The following is a 19481-nucleotide window of genomic DNA, read 5'->3' on the forward strand; positions in this document are numbered from 1 at the left end:
GTCAAGAAACGAAAAAAAAAACAACCAGTATCAAAAAGTATTTATATAGTCTAATAGACTTTTGCGACTTTTCTATCGCTGAGGAAAAAGAAGTAATGAACAGCAGTCATCAAGGCATTACAACGTTTATTTCAAAATTGCGGCAGTGGAGAAAAAATTTTAAAGTACAAGAGAAATTGGTAAAGTTTGAGCAGATAACAGACGACCGAGAAATGCTCATTGATCAGGAGCAAGTAGGAAGATACCTTAACAGTAACAAGAGAGCAAAAAAGGGTGAAGCCATACTAAAACTTTTAAAGGAAGACATAGGATATGACCTAACTCAGACGGAGTATTGCGCCGTAAAAGATTATTTATATGCTGTGATTCATTTATCAATTGCACAGAGATCTGGTGTGACGGCCAACCTCATAATGAATGAATATGATAAGGAAGCGAAGCTTGATGGAAAATTTGTAATAAATGTTTGGGACCATAAAACACTTGACACCTATGGCCCAGCTAAAATTATCCTTAATGAAGAAGAATTTGATTTCTTGACAACATACGTGAAATTTGCCAGACCACAAACTTTACCAAAATGCGAGTATGTATTTTTAAGTTGGTCAGGAAAGAAAGTATCAACCGGGGACATTAGTAAACGTCTTCATCTTCAGTGGGACAGAGTTGGTAATTTTAAGGATAAATGTCCACCAAAAAATCTTTCAGCGAATATAATTCGGAAGTCTGTTAGCACAGTATTAAGAGAATCGGAAAGCTGTAATTTAAAAGATGCCGCCACGTTGATGACACACAGCATGAGGACAGCAGAGGAACACTATTTCCTAAGAAATACGGAGAAGTCTTCTTTGGTTGGGTCAACAGCAGTTAAAGAACTTTTCCAAGCTGACAAGTCAAAAGAAGCAGCTAGACAAAAAAGGAAAAGAAAAGTGTGGTCAGAACAAGAGATTAAAGAGCTGAAAGAGGTGTTTCCTGTCAATAATGATGTGAGTTTCTCGGAGGTAAAACAAAAATGCGCAGCTGTACCAACTCTAACTGCGTCACCTAGACAGGTTTATGACAAGTTGCGTCATATATCACCGAAAAAAACACCACCGTGTGTGTCATGAAGCGAAAATCACTGTTTCCGAAACATGATTTAAAATTAATTTTAATGCATGGAAAAGAACTAATTAAACATCTAAAATCATGTGGGTTGTTCGAGAAGTACACCTTCGCTCAGTTGCGCACTCGAATAAATTACGAGAGAAAAATCTACAAAGAAAAAAAGGGTGAGTTTCGTAATACATATAGCTTTATAGTTTATTTATGCTTATAGTTTGTTTTTGATAATGCCAAGTATTTGTTTATCAAATTTAGCAGATACTGCGTCAATCTTATTGATTCAAAGGAATTTCCCTAAAAATTCAATCTTTAGTTATACCTTCCGCTACTTTAACATCGTTCTAAAACTTCTTTACTTTTAATATAATTTAGCTCTTCACCTTTTTGTGAAAACTGTGAAATAAAATTCCAACAACGAATGTCGATTATCGATAAGAAAATGTAATTCTAGCAAGTACAAACAGTAACAGCTTGCTCACATCCAGCAAAGCTAAGAAGTCCATAGTTTATGTTAATCTCCTCCGCTAAAAATGTAACTAATAATTACGTCACTGCTGTGACCAGCAAAATAATATTTTTTGTTCTCCAAAGTATGTTCGTACAGGTTTTTTCTACTCCAAAACGTAATTTCATCCTCTCCTCCTCAAGCAGCAGTGTATTTTTACCCTATGCATGCCGGAGTCAGTCTGCATATTTTGTTAAGATGCATGTTTTTAAAGATCCATTGTTATTTAGAAAATACTAATCGGTGGCCGGTGGAAAAATCCACGAGTTCGCATGCCCTTTATTTACCGCAATTCGTCATATCATTTTACGTGACAAAAAGACATATACGGGTATTAATTATGATAGAGATTATATTCAAATAATCACTGTGTAAGGCGTGTTCTCTTCCTTAATACTATTCGGGTATGTAGTTGAATTTTCGTGCGCAGCTTAGGTGCCATTTTATGTAGTTAGAGTATCTTTCCCCACTCCGCCCCCTTTCCCCTTAGCTCCGGCATGAACAGGTTTAACAAAACATAAAACAGTTAAGATTTTTATATATTATCTTTTTATTTAGAACACAGTTAAGTTGAAACAGAAGTGAAAATATTTGATCGTTTAGTTGTTTTGTTCGTAAAGACTTTTTGTAACGATTGTTAAGTTTGCTTCGTTGTAATATTTCACCTTGTTCATTTATTACGTAACATATTTGATTGGCTACTTATTTTTTTAAAAGAAATCAAGCACAAAGTCTGCGGATCCCACTTCTGGGGACCGCGGATCAAATCCCGCTCGCTGCTTGGCAGTATGTTAGTGATGAACAAAGTAGTTCTTCTTCAATATGACTTACACGCATTATATCGCCCGTCATGATCAGAGGTCTGATCGGGGTGAACCATTCTCTGTTGAGAATTAAAAACGGATGTGCTATGATAAATATTCACCTATATATAAAAAGTCTAGTAGTTACTTAATTATTTCATGATGTTAGTGCAAACAATTCTTAAGTGGTTTCTTCCGAAGGAAGCTTTAATAATAGGTAGTGAATAAGATGTAGTAGAAAAATGTGCTTGGTTTCTCATTAAAAACGTGTACTTTTAAACACATTATGTTTTTAATTTGTTGTACTGTTTTTAAATTGCTTATTTTGTGTTCATCAACATATTGGCATTGTCATGTTGCAAGAGAAAGTCTAGGCTTTAAGTCGACTTACTTAATCCGACAATTTTACTGATATTTTACTGATATATAATAATTCCGGCGCAGCGACTTGCCATACCAAATAGGATAAGTATCGTGTCAATTGAAGTTTTCATAATTGAACAGCATATTTCGAACGGTTTCTCGTTCCTGTAGTACTTGGGAACATTTTCTCTCCTTAACTTGAAAATAAGTCGTTTATACTGGGTCTTAGTAAAATGGAAAATCATTAATCGCCAAACCGAAATCCTCTCTATAACAATAATATACGTTGTCTATCGTGTTAGAAACGGTTGCACCACTGCGTTATTTTAGACTATCCGATCGGTAATTTCTTTGTTCACGATGACAGGCAGACAAGCAAGCATAAAATGCAGGGATGTATGTGTGAAGGGCAGATTCATGAATAGACCAATGTTTCTGAACAGTGAAAAAAGTAGAACCCAAAACGTAGATAAAGCACCAAGGAGAATTCGTACAGGAAAAGATGTTTAAAATAAATAAACTTGGACGCGACGTAAATGGTGAGAAGCTACAGTAAAAGAAAGTGACAGAAACAGAAAATAATAAGAAAAGTGACAGAAACAGAAAACAATGAAAAAAAGAGACAAGCAATAAAAGTTACTACAATAGATTGAGAAAAAAATGGTCGGCATGTTACTGTAGTAGTAGTAGCGTGGCTGGAATTAGACAAAATGGAGCAGCCTAAACGTATAAGCTTGCGTGCATGTTTGACACAATTGATGGATACAATACTGACTCGGAGGTCTCAATACACCTATTTCCATATCCATTTTACCGTGAATGGAAACGCTGTATTTTTAAAACGAGGCAAGTTTTACGAGTTTTTTCAGATGTGGTATTTAAGGTTGCTTTAGTGTGCAAACTATTTCAAGCACCGTCCGTCGTTATTTTGGTGGCTAGCTGTAGCTGTGCATATCTCAAGATTATGTGCCTTATCATTTTAGGCTGAACGATGTGCAAAAAATAATGTAAACTTTTTTCAGGAAATGAAAGCTCCTGAAAACCAATGAAAGTGCTTCGAAAGTTTAACTAGCATAGTCATATGTGGCAGTAGCTATTGGTGCTGACTTGCATGCAGGAAAGTGAAACAGAAAATTAAAGGGAGCCCTTATTACCTGCGAATTATCTATGATGGAGGAAAAATGTTCATAAAAATGCATATAAATTTAACAGATCGTTTCTTAAATCATTCTTCGATTTGAAAAATACTCCATCAACGCACACCAGGTCTTTAAGCTTATTAAATGGTTTAATGGCCACCATCCATCCTACTGCAATCCAACTGCTCCTTCTCCTTGGCACCGACTATTTTCTCCAGGATAAAGGAAAATAATTTTTTCTTAACTGATAGGTTTAACAATGTTGCAAATTATACTGGAACGCGAACTTATAATCAGAACAATTGATGTTCGGCTTGGCAATGGTTTTTGCTATCTCAGTTAAAAATTACAAGCTCTCTCAAATAAACGGTTATTTTGTGGAAAGGTGATAAGATGTTATAATACGACGGATTAAAAAGACGTCTAAGACTTAATTTACACTTCGCAGACTTCAAATGGTATAAACCACACATGCTTTATGAATAGGTTATAATATTGTTTTTCAAACTACTTAACAAAGTAAATATCGGAATCCCAATGTAGAATCCGGTTAAGCAGGAAACAACGGAAAGCCGCAAATCTAAAATTTAACTTAACAAAAGAGAAACTTTGAATGATTATAGTTGCATGAAAGAATAATATAAATGGTAAATTCTATTAGCCATCTCTTTATGCATTAAGTCTCTATAATAATAGCCGTCGTCTGTCTGTCTCTGCGCGGACCCCCGCTGAGTTAGAAAATCATGTTACGGAAACACGAATATCAAATGCGATATATTTTTGTCCACTTTGTTGCCACGGGTAAGTTTAAAGGACGGGCGAACACGTGGATATTTCCACGGGCAACGACTAGTGTCCAACATTAGTTCCGTTGAGTCCTTGCTTTACAAAAAGCCAAATAGAACATATTGTATGTGGCTTTTAAAAGACGCCGAATCCAGCCTGAGTTAGCACAACTCGCGAAGGTTCATTTAAGCAGTATGTGTACTTGATTTGAACCAACCTACTTTGGTCTCAATTGGTTTACAACGTCTGTATTGCTTTTCTGGAAAAAACGTCCTTCGCCAACCGCAAACCCAGTACCAATAGTCTGTTTTATATGAGGACGAAAGACCAGCGAATCAAGGTTGGCCCTTTTTGAGTATAATCCTTATAGATAAATTTCATCAGATAAACATATTTGTCGGATAAAACTTTAATCACATCCCATATATTTTAATTTTAACCGACAGATTATAGATTAGTTGCGGCGTGGCGAATTTTTTTTCTTAAATGATTGTAAGTAACCTTGATGGTTGGAAGTAACTCAATCGATTGTGATTAATAACTTAGAAATTTTCCTCTAATTCGGATTTTCAGTGATGGTTGCAAGTAACTTAGAAAAAAGAATGACCCGTGATGAACTCTGATTTTCGGCACTATCGATCCTTTTTCATTTAGTTTCTTTTCTTTGGTTTTGAGCATGTTATTAACGTGGATTTTTATTAGCTGTGATATTTTTTTTAACTTTCAAGTGAGGAGATTAGTTGCGATATTTAATACACCTTTTTTCCTACCGATAGTCGAAGAGAGAAGTTTTACCGCTTGAAGTACCAATGGCTGCTAAAGAGTTGTTTGACATCGATATGTGAAAATATGCATTCACAATTTTGCCCAACAATACGTTGGCTATACTTGTATAGTTTTATTCAATAGATGGAATGAAAAAACTTCTCACAGGTAATTTTTTTTTGCATAAGTGGACGTATTTCTTCTATTGTCATGATATTCATGTGTAATTTGGGAATTAATTTTAATGTTACCGATGATACTTTTGAAATAGCAGGAACTAAAAGTGTGGTTGATGACAGTATATATAGTAATATGACTTTCGGATTCATTGAAGGTTGAGGACCTGTTTTGTGTTAGCAACGATAATAAACACGTGCCGAACATTCATTTTTTCGCTCGGATAAGTTTGTGTTAGCTTTCTCAACGTTTCGTTTGTTTTTATGTTGTACGATGCAACAAATTTTCCCACATCTTCCACACTAACTAGTCGACAATAAATATAAGGCTTACTCACAACGCCCTCTATTCATTTAACTTTGTATTCTTTCTTCAAGGCATGCAAAAAGTTCTTCAGTATTTTTACCACATCTGAACTGATTTTTAATCGCATTTAAACAAAACAACGCATCTTCGTGATCAGCCACGTTCTTTTGTAATAATATGTTACTTCTAACCATAAGGATTTATCCGAAATAATATCGGAATATGAGATGGACTTCCAAGTTACTTCTTATAATCAATTGAGTTACTTCCAACCATCAAAGTTACTTCCAAGCATTTAAGGAAAAAAATCGCGGAGGCGTGACTTAATGTTTTGATTTTGCATCGAGAATAATGGATATGCACGCGCATGTGTGCAGGCAAAATATATAAACAACATATCAGGGCGATCGATAATATCAAGGAAAAAAAAACACTGACACTAAGATTGGTAATACCTGCTCTTATGCAAATTCCAATGCATTGTTAATCTTATGTCCCTACAAATATATAAATTAGCCTAAATAAATTTATATTTTATTTTTCAAAATTCTCCACTTTTTAGTTGCAAAAAACACATCGTTTTGAACACTGACACTGAAGTTGGGAATGTCTGATTATAAAACAGAGAAGATAATAGTTAAGAAAAACCAATTCCTATGTATTTTCAATTTTATATTCCTATAAACATATAAATTAGCGTAAATAGCCAATTTGGCCTATGTGGTGCTTCTTTTCTTGCCTGTCAGAATGCGCGCGCATATCTGAATCTTTGTAAACATTCGCAATTCGTCTATTTTCTGACAAGATGATACACTAACATTTATATTGAACATAAAAAACCATTGACAACCATAGAGTCATATGATTCCCAAATCAATGAAAATTAATACTTAATAAACTTTAATGATATAAACTCTAGACGGCATAAAAAAATAAAAATATAACAGTCAAAATGTTGGCAAGGTAAGTAACTGTGAGGCTAGTCGTGTTAAAACCAAACGTTAATTCGTTGAAATGTTAAAAGGATTTATCTTTCAGAAGATTTTATATTTTATTTTTCACCATTCTCTATTTTTTAGCTGCAAAACACATAAAACATACTTTTAAAATAAATACCATTATTTTCTTTCCACCTTCGAAGTTAAAGTTAACGAAAAAACAATAAAGCAGGTTGCATGTAAATTAAAACACGTTTTAGCGACTTAATACAGAACAAATTTAACTGTTAAAACTCCTGTACAAACCCTTTAAGCCCTTAATATTTATTTGTCGTGCATGTAAACCCAGCTTTATAAACCCTTTAAGTGCTTAATACATTTTTGTGGTGCATGTAAACCCAGCTTTATAAACTATTTAATACATTTTAATTGAGACTAAGAATTGCAAACGTATTATTCATACGATGTTAATATAAATTTTATGTATATTCAAAAAAACATTGTATGATTACCTTTAATCTGCTTTTGAAAAAAACTTTCAATTCACATTAGTTAGAAATAATTATTATATACAGGCAGACTTCCACTTTCAAGTTTCTTGGCAGGAACGGAAACGGGGAAAAAATCACGTGATTTTTTCGCTTTTTCGAAAAAGTTCAATCAAATTCGACTTTTTCCCGAGAGCTTCCAGGATGGGAAATAGATTTCCAATCAGGTCCTGTCAATTTTGCTAACTCAGCAAAACAATAAATTCAAGATGGCGTCGCAGTACGAGTACGAAGCCGATAACTTCACAGATAATTAGAACTCAACCGAAGATACCTTCGTTCAAGAAAACGAACAATATTTACGTGGTATTTCTAACGGTGATTTAATACTCAGTCCAATCTGGGATGCAACTGTTGTAAATGTATTAAAAGAAATCGAAAGTAAAGATGAACGAAAAAATTGGGAAGTTGAACTGATCGAGGAAGTAAGAAACTATTCCTGTTTGTGGAATTTGACGAGACAAAAAGTGCCATAACTATAATAATTACAAAGTATATTGGCTCAAATTTTGAAGAAAAGCCGCCATATTTGTTTACATTTTTTCCCCGCCATTTTATTTCAATGGATTTAATTAAATTTTCCCGTTCCCGTCTGTCCTTATCCAGTTCCTGTTCCCGTCAAAAAACTTGGAAGTAGAAGTCCGCCTTAAGTTTCATCTGACAAGGTATGTCCGTAAGATCATTTCAATAAAGTTCCTATTGTTAAATTTGAACCTTACTTTGGCAACGTTATTCGCATTTTTAGAGCTACATTTTCGATTTCGTTTCTTTTAACTTGGTGTTACTTCTCACTTGGATACATAACACGTTTGCATTGTCGACGCCATGGAAATTTCTCCATCATTAAGTCAGATACAAGATTCAATGGCACTGTGGAAAAATCTCTAGACGGTGTGACAAGATCTGAATGTGTTTTATCGTGTCTAACATGCGATAGTTGCTCGTTTGTGAATTATCATCCAACGTTTCTTGCGTGCGAGTTAATGAAAGCTGAAGGAAATGAAGCATTAGAAGTTGGATGGCAATTTTTGTCAACAAATTATGGAACGAGAAATGTAAGTGGTACTTGTAGCAATAGAGAGGAACAAGTTTGCTTTAACGAATAAAACTAACAAAAAGAGTTTAAAACAAATTATTTACATCATAAAAAAACTATTTTATACATGAATGCTTAAAATAATAATTTACTGTCTTAATAAAAATTAACTCCTTGCAGTATAACTATTATTTTTCATAGAGGGGACCTGTTTGTCGATCATTCAGTCCATGCGAACTTACAGAAGCATGTGTTGATACCTGCTTTGAAGACGATCAAGTAGGATACCAGTGCATACGTAAGTACTATCTACATCGACTTCACACACCCTAAATGTTTAACACATACTTAAAAAAAACACATTACAAAACATTACAAAATTTAGAAGAGGAAATATTTTTTTAATATATGTTACGAGGAAGATTTATATCTGTTTAACAGCGTCCGCATTTAAATTTTGATCTTTCGTATTATTTAAATATATTTTTTTTGATCCCTTCATAATGTATACAGTTGTAGCAAAACAAAATCCCGTAAAGCAATGCTTTTACTTAACGAAGAATTGTGTTTTTATGCCTGTTTAACAACTTTTTGCGAGCAACTTCTCTATTTTTGAAAATATTTTATCCATTTTTAATAGATATCAAAAATTAATTTTTGCATTTAGCGTGTTCATAAATATCAAACTGTCTTTTAAATTTTCCAGCCAATCAGTTTCAAAAAATACCTACTTTGTCTATGGCAGCATTTCCGATTCATTCTTCATACCCATTAAAGAACCTGCAAGATGGGCATGATAGTACGTACGCTGGAACTTTCCATGACAGCACAAGTCACTTTAGACTTGACTTCGGTATGGTAAAATTCATTCGATTTATAACAATTCGTTTGGTAACGACTGTCAGGAAAGCTGTGATCACGGTTGATGATAAATTCTGTTCATGGGTACCAGAAGTAGCTGATGTCAATTTTGTTGTAGAATGCAATTCATTGTTATCAGGTCAACAAGTTGTCTTAACTCATCTGGATTCTTCGCAAGCGTTTTTGGTGAGCGAAATGCATTTTTACGGTGACGTTTAAAAGAGTCAAATAAAAAACACATCATTAATAAGTGCACTTCTGCTGTTTACTAAAATCTTAAAGTTTTTTCTAAAATTTCATGGAGCAGTATATTTTGTAATTGGTTGTTTTGGTCTGTTAAATAACAAGCAGAAGTATTTTCCATCTTTTGGTGATGCCAGTACGTGCTGGGCACAAGAACAAATACTTTTATTTAATATAAAGAAGAATTAAATTACTTTGAGGTGTACAGTTATGTGTATCGATCATTGCTACTGTAGAAACTTGAACTATAAGTTACTGCTTGAAGCTTGTCCAAAACAGAAGACCATTGGTAGAACAAATATTGTAAATATAAAATATTTCTTATGTAAGATTTTTTGAATAAAAATTGCCTACCTAGTATTCTTTTGTTAGTTTGATTTTGATCCTAAGTATGCTACCACCCAAGAGAGTGTTCCGAAAAATAGTGGAAATATATCTGACATAACTTTAGGCAAGTGATGTATACAAAACTTAAAATAAAAACGATTACACGTTTTTTGAGAAATAAGTGCGGTTGCTTGCGTAAATCATTGTATTTGTTATACTCGGTAGTTTATTGTTCCATTCTAATTTATAAATCTCTACAAAGTCACAGGATGAGCTAATGATTCTTGGCGGTGTTCTTATCGTTGGGTTGGACATTACTCGTGTTCACTTCTTAACTTGCATATATTCTTCTTTAAAACTGGGGGAGGGAGAGGTTCCGTTGGAAAAATTTGTCTATATTTATTTGTAAATATTGTACTTCTTTTTAAATGGTTATCCTCTGTAAATATCCGTAAATAATAATAAAGAAAATAATAATAATAATAAGTATGCTCATCTATATTATAATACCCGTATACGTCTGTCCATCCGTCTGTCTGTCACGCAAAATGGTAGCTTAGCTGCGCAAGTAGCGAGACGCACGCAATATGCGGTATAACAAGGACGGGCGAACCCGTGCATTTTTCCACGGTCTAACGACTATTTGTCTAATTTGTGCATACGTCTTAAACATTGATGTTCTTAATCACCGATGTTCTGTCAAAAAACGGCTTATCTTCGTCTCGGAACACAAAGAAACGGAGAAACTCATGTTGTATTATATTAAAATGGGGTTGTTTCAAATTTTATCTGACATGTATAAGAATTACAATTTTTACTTAAGTTATAAGACGTCTAAGTTAAGCGAAGAGTACAGTTTTTAAAAACACCGAAATGGCCCGTGACCTAAACGATTTTTCGAAATATTTTGTCAATTTTTAATAATTTACATCCTTAAGATAAGAAAAAAGTCCTATGATGAAATATCAGAGTGGTTAGCTGTCAAATATGTAAAGGCATTCAAGCTTCACTGCAGACTTCAAATGTGCGGTGAATTGTGAATAAGATTTGTGATTTACTGTGACATGAAATTTTTTGAAATCTTAAAACAAGAAAAGTCTCATAAACTACATCTGTGGTCGTTTTTATTTTTACGTTTTGGCTGTCGTGTTGCTTTTTGTTTCAGTTTTTATTAAAATTATTTTATTTAAGTGGCTATATATTTTCTACAAATATATTTTTTATAATAAATTAAAAAAAGTGAAGAGCGATTTTCCCTTTATTTTTCCTGCAACAAAAACTTGCAACAGTGGCATATATTATTATAAATTAATATTAACAAATTTATTTTTAAGTCATTAAATATGTATCATTCTTTATTAAATGCAAGCTTTTGCTCAATTGTGAAAAAAAGGGAGGAACTGATTTAATTTTGGACAATGATGTTTTTGATTGTATTATATTCCCGTCACAGGGATTATTTCCTAATATATATCAACTGTGGAAACTCTTAATTTTTTAAAAGGTTAAAACTTGCGATGGTGTATATGTTTTTCGCACACAATTTACATCTTATTACAATCAGTAAGTGTCTCCAACCCCTTTGACTGGGCACAATGTTTAGTGCGTCATGCAATAGGGCCCTGAAATGTTCTGATTTTTCCTACCTGTTATTGGGACTTTTAATAAAATAAATTTATTTCTTGAAACATTTTTGTAGTAAGATATTTTATTGGTTATAATTATTTATTACATGTATGTTCGTTACCAGGTGGTTACTAAGGTGTTTCTAAGAATACGTTGAATTCTAGGGATAAACTACGGTTCATATTAAAAGCAATTATTTATACTCTAAAATGACGTCATTTCTAATTCCACTGAATTCATTATATTATTCCCCATACCCCCGGACATCTATAAATACCAAAATCAAAACGTGTCCATGTTTCATCACATGAAGATCCATTCTCGTCCCCAGAGCTTTTCGAGATTAAAACATGAAGATCAATATTTCTGATAAAACATTTTGTTAACTTCTATCGTTAATATAAGGAACGTTTTAACAAATATGACGTCATTTTTTAACCTAATGACGTCATTAAAGTTTATTTTTCATATAAAATCGATTGTTTTCTTTCTACCAAATGTCTACCAAAATTTACAGCCCTATCGTCAGTAATGCTTGAGAACTTTAAATTAAATGCAAAATTTGGGAAAATCGCATGTATGACGTCTACTTTAGGCATGACGTCCTTTCTGATCCCAATGACACCATTCAGTTGTTTAAATTAAGTCACTTGTGAACCTACTTAGTATCAACTTAGTTACCTAACTTAATTCCGTACTTTGTCCGAATTGGCACTAAATTTTAATAGATTTATTTCTTGTTTTTATATTGTGAAACATTCGTAACCCTGAATAAATGTTTAGCAACAATAACAACAATAAAATTAAATTTAAAAACAAGTGTCAACTGGAGAGAACATCCTTATTGAAATGTTAGAGATCATGGGACTTGGTATAAAAGTTGTAAAGGCTGGCGTTCGACAAACTGAAAACTAGTAAATTAAATTTCTGAGAAAAGCTTTTATTAGATTCCATTAATAGTTGCGTTTCGCCATCGATGGATACAATTTTCCCAAAAGGGTTCACACCATGCTGTTCGTCAAAATGTCTGAATACTTAAGTATTTATTGCATTGCAATATTTAAATTATTTATTTTTGTATTTTTATTCTTATTTGATTTTTAGGGTACCTAAGATTATCCCTGTATCACTGTTCAGTATTTTTAGTCAAGTAAAAAAATAATAATAATAAAAAAATATATAGATTAAAAAATAATAAAATTTAATTCAATACATATCCTATCTTAGATATAACCTAATTCAGCAATGTATGACACAGATAGACAGACAGTATTAAAAGTGACAGAACGCGCAATGAAAGATGGTAAGTTTAACCACAGTTGGGAACCCTGTAAGATAAGTTTCCTGTAAAAATAGTAAACAAAGCCTCGAAGCAAGCAAAGCAGCCTGGAAATAATTTAGCCTTAAGCAAATCCGTCTTTCTCAATCGAGGTGTGTAACAATGAATTTATTCTTATTTTGTTTTATGACAAGGAAGTTGTAATACGCAATAGTAGACTTTAGTTCCGTGCTATACTATGTTTATCTATTTCTTATTTATTTTAAATGCAACTTACTGTATTGTTCCTAAATGGCAAAAAATAAATATTAAATATTTTAAATATTGAAATATTTATGCCAATTCCTTTATGTTGGTCTAACTCATTTCAAACAGGTATTAAGTCCATAACATTTGTACTTATGGTTTTCACAAAAAAGGGCCCCTTCAGGCATTTATCGTGACTAAATGCCACAATGGTTTTCCTAAAGGAAAAGAATGAATTCGGAATAATGTTTGTGAATTTGCTTATAGTTTTAACTTTTGAGTCTTTCAAAATTAGAACAGAAATTCACATTTTTTTCTTCGTAATTTACTCTTTTTCTTCCTGGCTCACAATTTTCCTAAATATTTAGCAAAAAATTACCGTTAATTTCGTATTTTCAAAAAAAAACCGTTCTTATTCGCAATTTTTGTTCAACTGAATTCCGCAACTTTTTCGTGCACAAACAATTTCTTCCCTAAAGACATTTTGTTTTTTTTATCTTTGATATACGTTAAATTTAATTCTGCAAAAAACAAAAAAATCTTGGCCATTTGTGAAACTAATTTTGTTAAGGAATACACAGCAAAGTTCGCTTGAGTCACTGCACCTAGAGTCTTCCAAGGGTATATTTAGTAATGATTTCTAGAATAAGAAACCTTTCTACTATATTATCAAATTAATTGTTTATAGTATTCTTATTGCTTAGGAGCCATAAGGAAATTATAATAACAAAAGCACGATAAAAAGTACATTGATATATAAACACAGAAACAATATTTTTAAAAAGTTTACCAATCTCATCAAACTTCACTTTTCACAACTCAAGAAAACCCTCGATTACGCACCTCTATTTGTTTTTTTCACTGTGCACTCTCCATGATTGCTATTCGCTGTAATTTTGAAAAAGGGCGTTGAAGGACTACAGGTCGGTACCAGAGTCTTTTCTTTCGCTGTTGTGCTATTAAAAAGAGAAAAAACGTTTACCTGAAAATTCCCTTTGGCCAAATGATAGCAAGATTCCGTACCATCCATGCGTCAAGGCTTGCAACGCAACTACGACTTGATCCTATCTTATTACTCTACCATGTCTGCAATGCCGTGGCTGGTTAGGATCGTTCGACAGAATTTCTTTTGAATGTGTTGCAATACCACTGCATCTTCCACCACTGACATCAATTAAATGTTTCTCTCTGACTGTCATTGAAGGTGGTATTTGTCTATTAGCCATCTCTAAATAAATTGCATGAACCTTTTTGCTATCATCTCCCTTATTAAGCATTCCATTTTCATCGAATACCTCTTCACTATCAACGCCCTCATCAACCAATTCATTGAACACCTCTCCGCTACCATCTCCCTCAATTTTTTTTTCTCTCTTTTCACATGTCGTGTTAATTTTCGATCCAGTGGAACTAGCCAATGAAATCTGGAAAAAACGTTCATTATTGAAACTATGTAGCAATAAGTTTTCCCGTTACGTTCAATTTTTATTTTGTTCAGATCAACTATATTAATCTGTTGTTGTTCGTGGACGTCTTTCACACGAACAGTTCGAGATCTTTTGTTTGTGAAGCGAACACTAAACTATCTTTTATACTTTCCATCATTGCTATTTGACTTTATTATTTCCTTGTTGCTCATACCAGCATAACGGTCAACCGCTTGAGTTCTTAGTTTTCTGAATCCAATAGATTTACTGTCGCAAAAACGTCTTCTTCACAACCTATTGAAAAAAAATCAACGGTATTCAAAATTCTATCGCCCACAAACATTGCGTTGTTATCACGTTATGCAACGTCGTTTGACTATAATGTGATATAAAAAACGTGTTAAAGGTAGACCATGCCCTTGGCTTGATAATGAAACTAAATCTGTTATGAATAATCGGGATCAAGTATTACGCAGAGCCAGACGATCGAAAACCGTAAATGACTGGAACGTATACAATACTTTACGGAATCGTTGTAACAACTTCATGGAGTATGCAAAGAGCAAATTCAATAGAAATCTTCTCGAGGATAAAAAAATCAATCCAAAAAAGTTCTGGGCGACTATCAAAAGGATTTACCCTACAAAAGTATCACCTGACTCAACTGCGTTCAAACACAACATTTTAATATTATTTTAAGACATCTTAAAGAACTTTAACGCGGTAAATCGCCGGGATTGGATCAAATTCCTCCAAACCTCTTGAAAGATTCTGCGAATGCCATATATCATCCAATCTCATATATTATTAATCTCTCTCTTATCCAATCGGAGATTCCATTGGTCTGGAAGAAAGTCAAAGTTACACAAAGTTACACGGTATTTACAACTGCGTTTGGAGCTGCGAAAAGAATTAGCCAAAGAAATAAAACTTTTGAGGTTAAGTATCGATCAACCAACATTTTGAATGCCTGTGAGTATAAGTATTTGGAGATTTCCCAAAAATCAAAATTGGAGTCAATTGAAAATAAAGCGCGTAATACTACAGAAACCGATAATTTGACACCCATACAAAATTGGATTGAAGAACGAGCAAATATAGTTGTTAGAAAATCGCTTGATCAAAAATTGTGTAGGAAATTCCACTCGTATTTTGAGATAAATCGTCACGCACAAGGAACTCGGAATCAGAACTTCCAAATCAAATTACCTAAAGTTAAACTAGAGTTTGCGAGAAAATCGTTCTACTTCTCAGACGAAATATTATATAACGCCTTACCAATTGTCATTCGGAAGGAAAACTTTATCGTTATCTACAAGAAACTCCTGAAGAATTTTTATTGTAAATAAAAATAAACTTGTAATTATTTAAATTAATCTGTGACCTTCCTGTTCCATTGATAGTTCAGCCTAATCCATACATAGTCCAGTCTAATTGTCTAATTGTCCATGATGCTGGGAGTTCACAGTATCCATTCTTTTCTCCCTCTTTTTTTTATTCAGTTCAACTTTTTCTTTTTCCTTTTCTCTTTCTTTTTTCTTAACGCAGGACACAAATTAATAGCAGTATATACTTAAATACTGAATTGTAAAAATTCATGAATATGTAATATTCATGAAAGTAATATATGCAATGGGTAAAAATTCATAAATAATACTAAATACTTTCTGAGAATATTACTTATTTGTTTTAATTGGTCCAGATTTAGCATTTTTGTTACAAACGCTTTATCTGCCTCATTTAAATTTCTTAAATTCTAAAACCCAGAAGGTATAGTAATACAAAATTATTCTTTATGTTAATTTATTTAGGCTATGATCTTAAAATACTTCATCACATCATTGAAGTCAGTATAACTCTTTTTTATTCAAGTTAGTGTATTTTTTTTACGAAAAACGCACCTAGAAATGGCCATTTGACTATTTTATCAGCCTTTCATTTATCTGCTTATTTGAGATTTTAAAATTTATAAGATATTGAATATCTGCACTCAAAATGATAATGCACTGAATATTCACACTCCAACATGATAGTTAAATGCGAAATGATGAATAAAAGCATTTCTGTGAATTACTTTCGGTCATTTTCCTGGAAAAAGAAATGGAACGACAAGAGCACAGATCAATTTATCTTTAATTTCTACATTCGGCATACAACATTGGGTTTTAAAGGTCTAAAACTCACAAAGTATGTAAGTAAATATGATTATAATTTGTGATATGACAAATATGTTGGATGATGTGCCTAAAAAGACGCAATACAATCCGTCTAGAATCCGTCTTTCCATGTACATGGAAATACAATCTATCAGCATGGTTAGTATATCAAATAAGTTCATTATGTTTACATACATATACATGGTTTTTAGCCACCGAAATGTGAAGGTTAATTTAATTTGTACCACAGACGGGTAATGAATTCAAAAACTTCGATATAATGACTACTAGCTAGTTAGCTATCAGTTCTACAGGGGGTAACAACAAGACCTCAAATATAGTTTTCAATTTAACTATCTACATAGATTTTTTTATGCCATGTAGAACTAAAAATATTCTTTTCTAACAGGTGACTCGAATTAACCTTTCTAATTTGATACAAAACTTTAGCTGGTTTTTATCCGCTCCACGGAACAAATCGACCACCATACTTGTTGTATTCTTGTTTACAGCAAAGTCCCGTGTGGGGCAGAACCGTTGAAGTCCATTTAATGTTCATAAACTATTTTTTCGGGCATAATTATCGTAAATTATAAGCCTTGCGCCAGGGCCTTTTCGCCGCTATCAAATTAATTAAATAGGCAAAATGGCCTGGGAACAAGATTATTTGCCTTATTTATTTTAAATAGGAATTATAAATTCTTAACAGAAAAAAGATGAAAAAGATAAAATAACAAACATTTTTTCTTAGTTATTTTTTGAATAAATATTTATTTTTTATATTAAGTTTAAATCAAGATCTCAGAAACAGTTTTAGCTTGATACACGTTTACGCTTTATGATAAAATAGACAAGCATATATGATTTTGTAGAGAAAACTAAATATTATTGTTCTGAGCTCAAAAAACGATGTTTATTTTTTTTCCTAAAGTAAATCGAGGAATGATTTTATCACAGTGTATATAAATAGTTAATTAGACCTTAAAAAACATAGCAAGAACACCTGTTTTAGTACTTAAGTGCTTAAATGTGAATAGCGTCATTCTTATGCCAGAGGTTTTGTTGCTCCATTAGTCGACAACTCGAAAAAGGTGTTCAATAATTTTTTGCGACTTCCCAGTTTATTTTATCACAAAAATAACACTATTTGATAGAAATTTTATCTGACTTTCAGAAGATATATTACTTTTCTATACTTTGATTTCGCAGTTTCGAGAATATAGCCAGTATTCTAGGTAATAGATTTTTCATGTATCCGTAAGCAAACATAAGTGCTGTTTTATTCAGCAGTATTAATCCTATTTCTTCTTTCCTTTAACAACAAAATCAGACAACGCGGATGAGTTTACTTGTTAAAATCAGCTAAGCATCTTCCCTCTGTTTTCATAGTAACCTATAAAACAACTCTGTGCTCACTAACTGATTTAAAACAAATTAATTAATTGGCATTTCGTCCAAGGTTTAATTAAGCAATAGCATGTTTTGTAATTATACTTGGTATGACTCGTAGCAAAGTCGACATATGTACAGATTTTAATTCTTAGTCTAGTCGAAAATTATCAGAACCATATCGTTTTAGAGGAAGAGCAGACAAGTATAGCTCCGAAGAATTTGGACTCAGCATAAACGTATTTACAAGGGCATTGTTCCATAACCTGCGGTTTTTAAGTTATCCTATAAGAACAACATAATGTGGACACTTTCTAGTAAAAGCTGTGTTTCGAAATATCATGAAAGTTAAACTCGTATCAACGGGTTCTTAATATATAAAAAGCATACTTTTTCAGTTCATCCTGCATGTTTTTTACCTTGAAAAGAGATTTTCTTGTTCTATACATTTATAATTGTTTTCAGCAAGAGATCTGCCAATACATCAATATACTTTTCAATTTTCTCAGCTTTATTGTTTTTTGTAAACGTGTCTCGAAAAAAATTGTAACTTTTTCGTTGGCTGTTTCGAGCAACGGGAAAAAGTTGGTTATAAAATGCAGTTATTTATTACGAGGTTATTTATTACGGTTCCGATGTACGTTACCGAATAGTTGTCAATGGAAAGGAAGGTAATTACAGGAATTTATTGAAACGATCAGGATCAAAGCGAAATGACAAGTACTATTTATAACATTCATAGTATACATATACGTATTAATATATCAAGATCTTAAACTCGTATAAATGAAATAAAATTGTACCCAGGTTAATGGAACAAGACAATTTAGCCACATCTACCAAATTGACGCCTTCCATTTCGCTTAAACTTTCCATATAACGAACATATTTCTAAATTCTGTCTGGGTATGATTTAGTCGTGGCAAATTTAAAACGGCAGAACCTTCTCATCATTTGTGATTCTACATCTTTACTAATATGGTACTACTGCTTAAGACACCATTAAATCTTTTAAAATAAAACAATCAAAATGAATAGAAGTTACGATCATCAAAATGCAATTTTTCAAATATTAGTAAAGGTAAGTGTTTGTTGTTATTGTTTTTTTCGCCACACAGATTTTTAAAAGACAGACAAAATTTGATGAAAGGACAGATGAATATCACTTTCCAGCATTATTTTACATTCTTTTTGGCAAGACATTAAAAGACCTTCACTCCACATCTCCCTCGAGTAAGGAAGAAACAAAAGGTTGAAAATAAAAAGTGTTTAGCTTTTAAAATTATCATTATTAACCCGTAATATATTATCATAATATATTATCGGTTTTGGAAAACATACGCAAAGTTCAAATTAAAGCAACAGATTTACTTTGACGGTTGTGGTTTAAGTTTACATATAATCTTTGTGTTATCCTGGTAAAGTTTTTGTCGGTTATCATCAAATTTCAAGCAGGG

The 19481-nt window shown here is 32.6% G+C and overlaps 1 protein-coding gene and 1 long non-coding RNA gene across 2 annotated transcripts; one reads left to right on the forward strand and one right to left on the reverse strand.

Moving 5' to 3' along the window:
• Positions 1–8286: 8286 nt before the first annotated feature.
• Positions 8287–16055, reverse strand: LOC130629516 (uncharacterized). The gene is made up of 4 exons (XR_008981966.1): positions 14076–16055; positions 9202–14008; positions 8731–8799; positions 8287–8424 (listed from the first exon to the last, which is right to left on the reverse strand). It is a non-coding gene; the product is annotated as an uncharacterized LOC130629516 (long non-coding RNA).
• Positions 8359–9550, forward strand: LOC130629515 (uncharacterized). The gene is made up of 3 exons (XM_057442749.1): positions 8359–8489; positions 8672–8768; positions 9177–9550. The coding sequence occupies exons 1-3, from the start codon at positions 8418–8420 to the stop codon at positions 9548–9550; spliced, it is 543 nt and encodes a 180-aa protein (XP_057298732.1). The 5' UTR covers positions 8359–8417.
• Positions 16056–19481: the final 3426 nt, after the last annotated feature.

This window comes from Hydractinia symbiolongicarpus, chromosome 2 (genome assembly GCF_029227915.1).
Source record: "Hydractinia symbiolongicarpus strain clone_291-10 chromosome 2, HSymV2.1, whole genome shotgun sequence".
Lineage (NCBI taxonomy): Eukaryota > Metazoa > Cnidaria > Hydrozoa > Anthoathecata > Hydractiniidae > Hydractinia > Hydractinia symbiolongicarpus.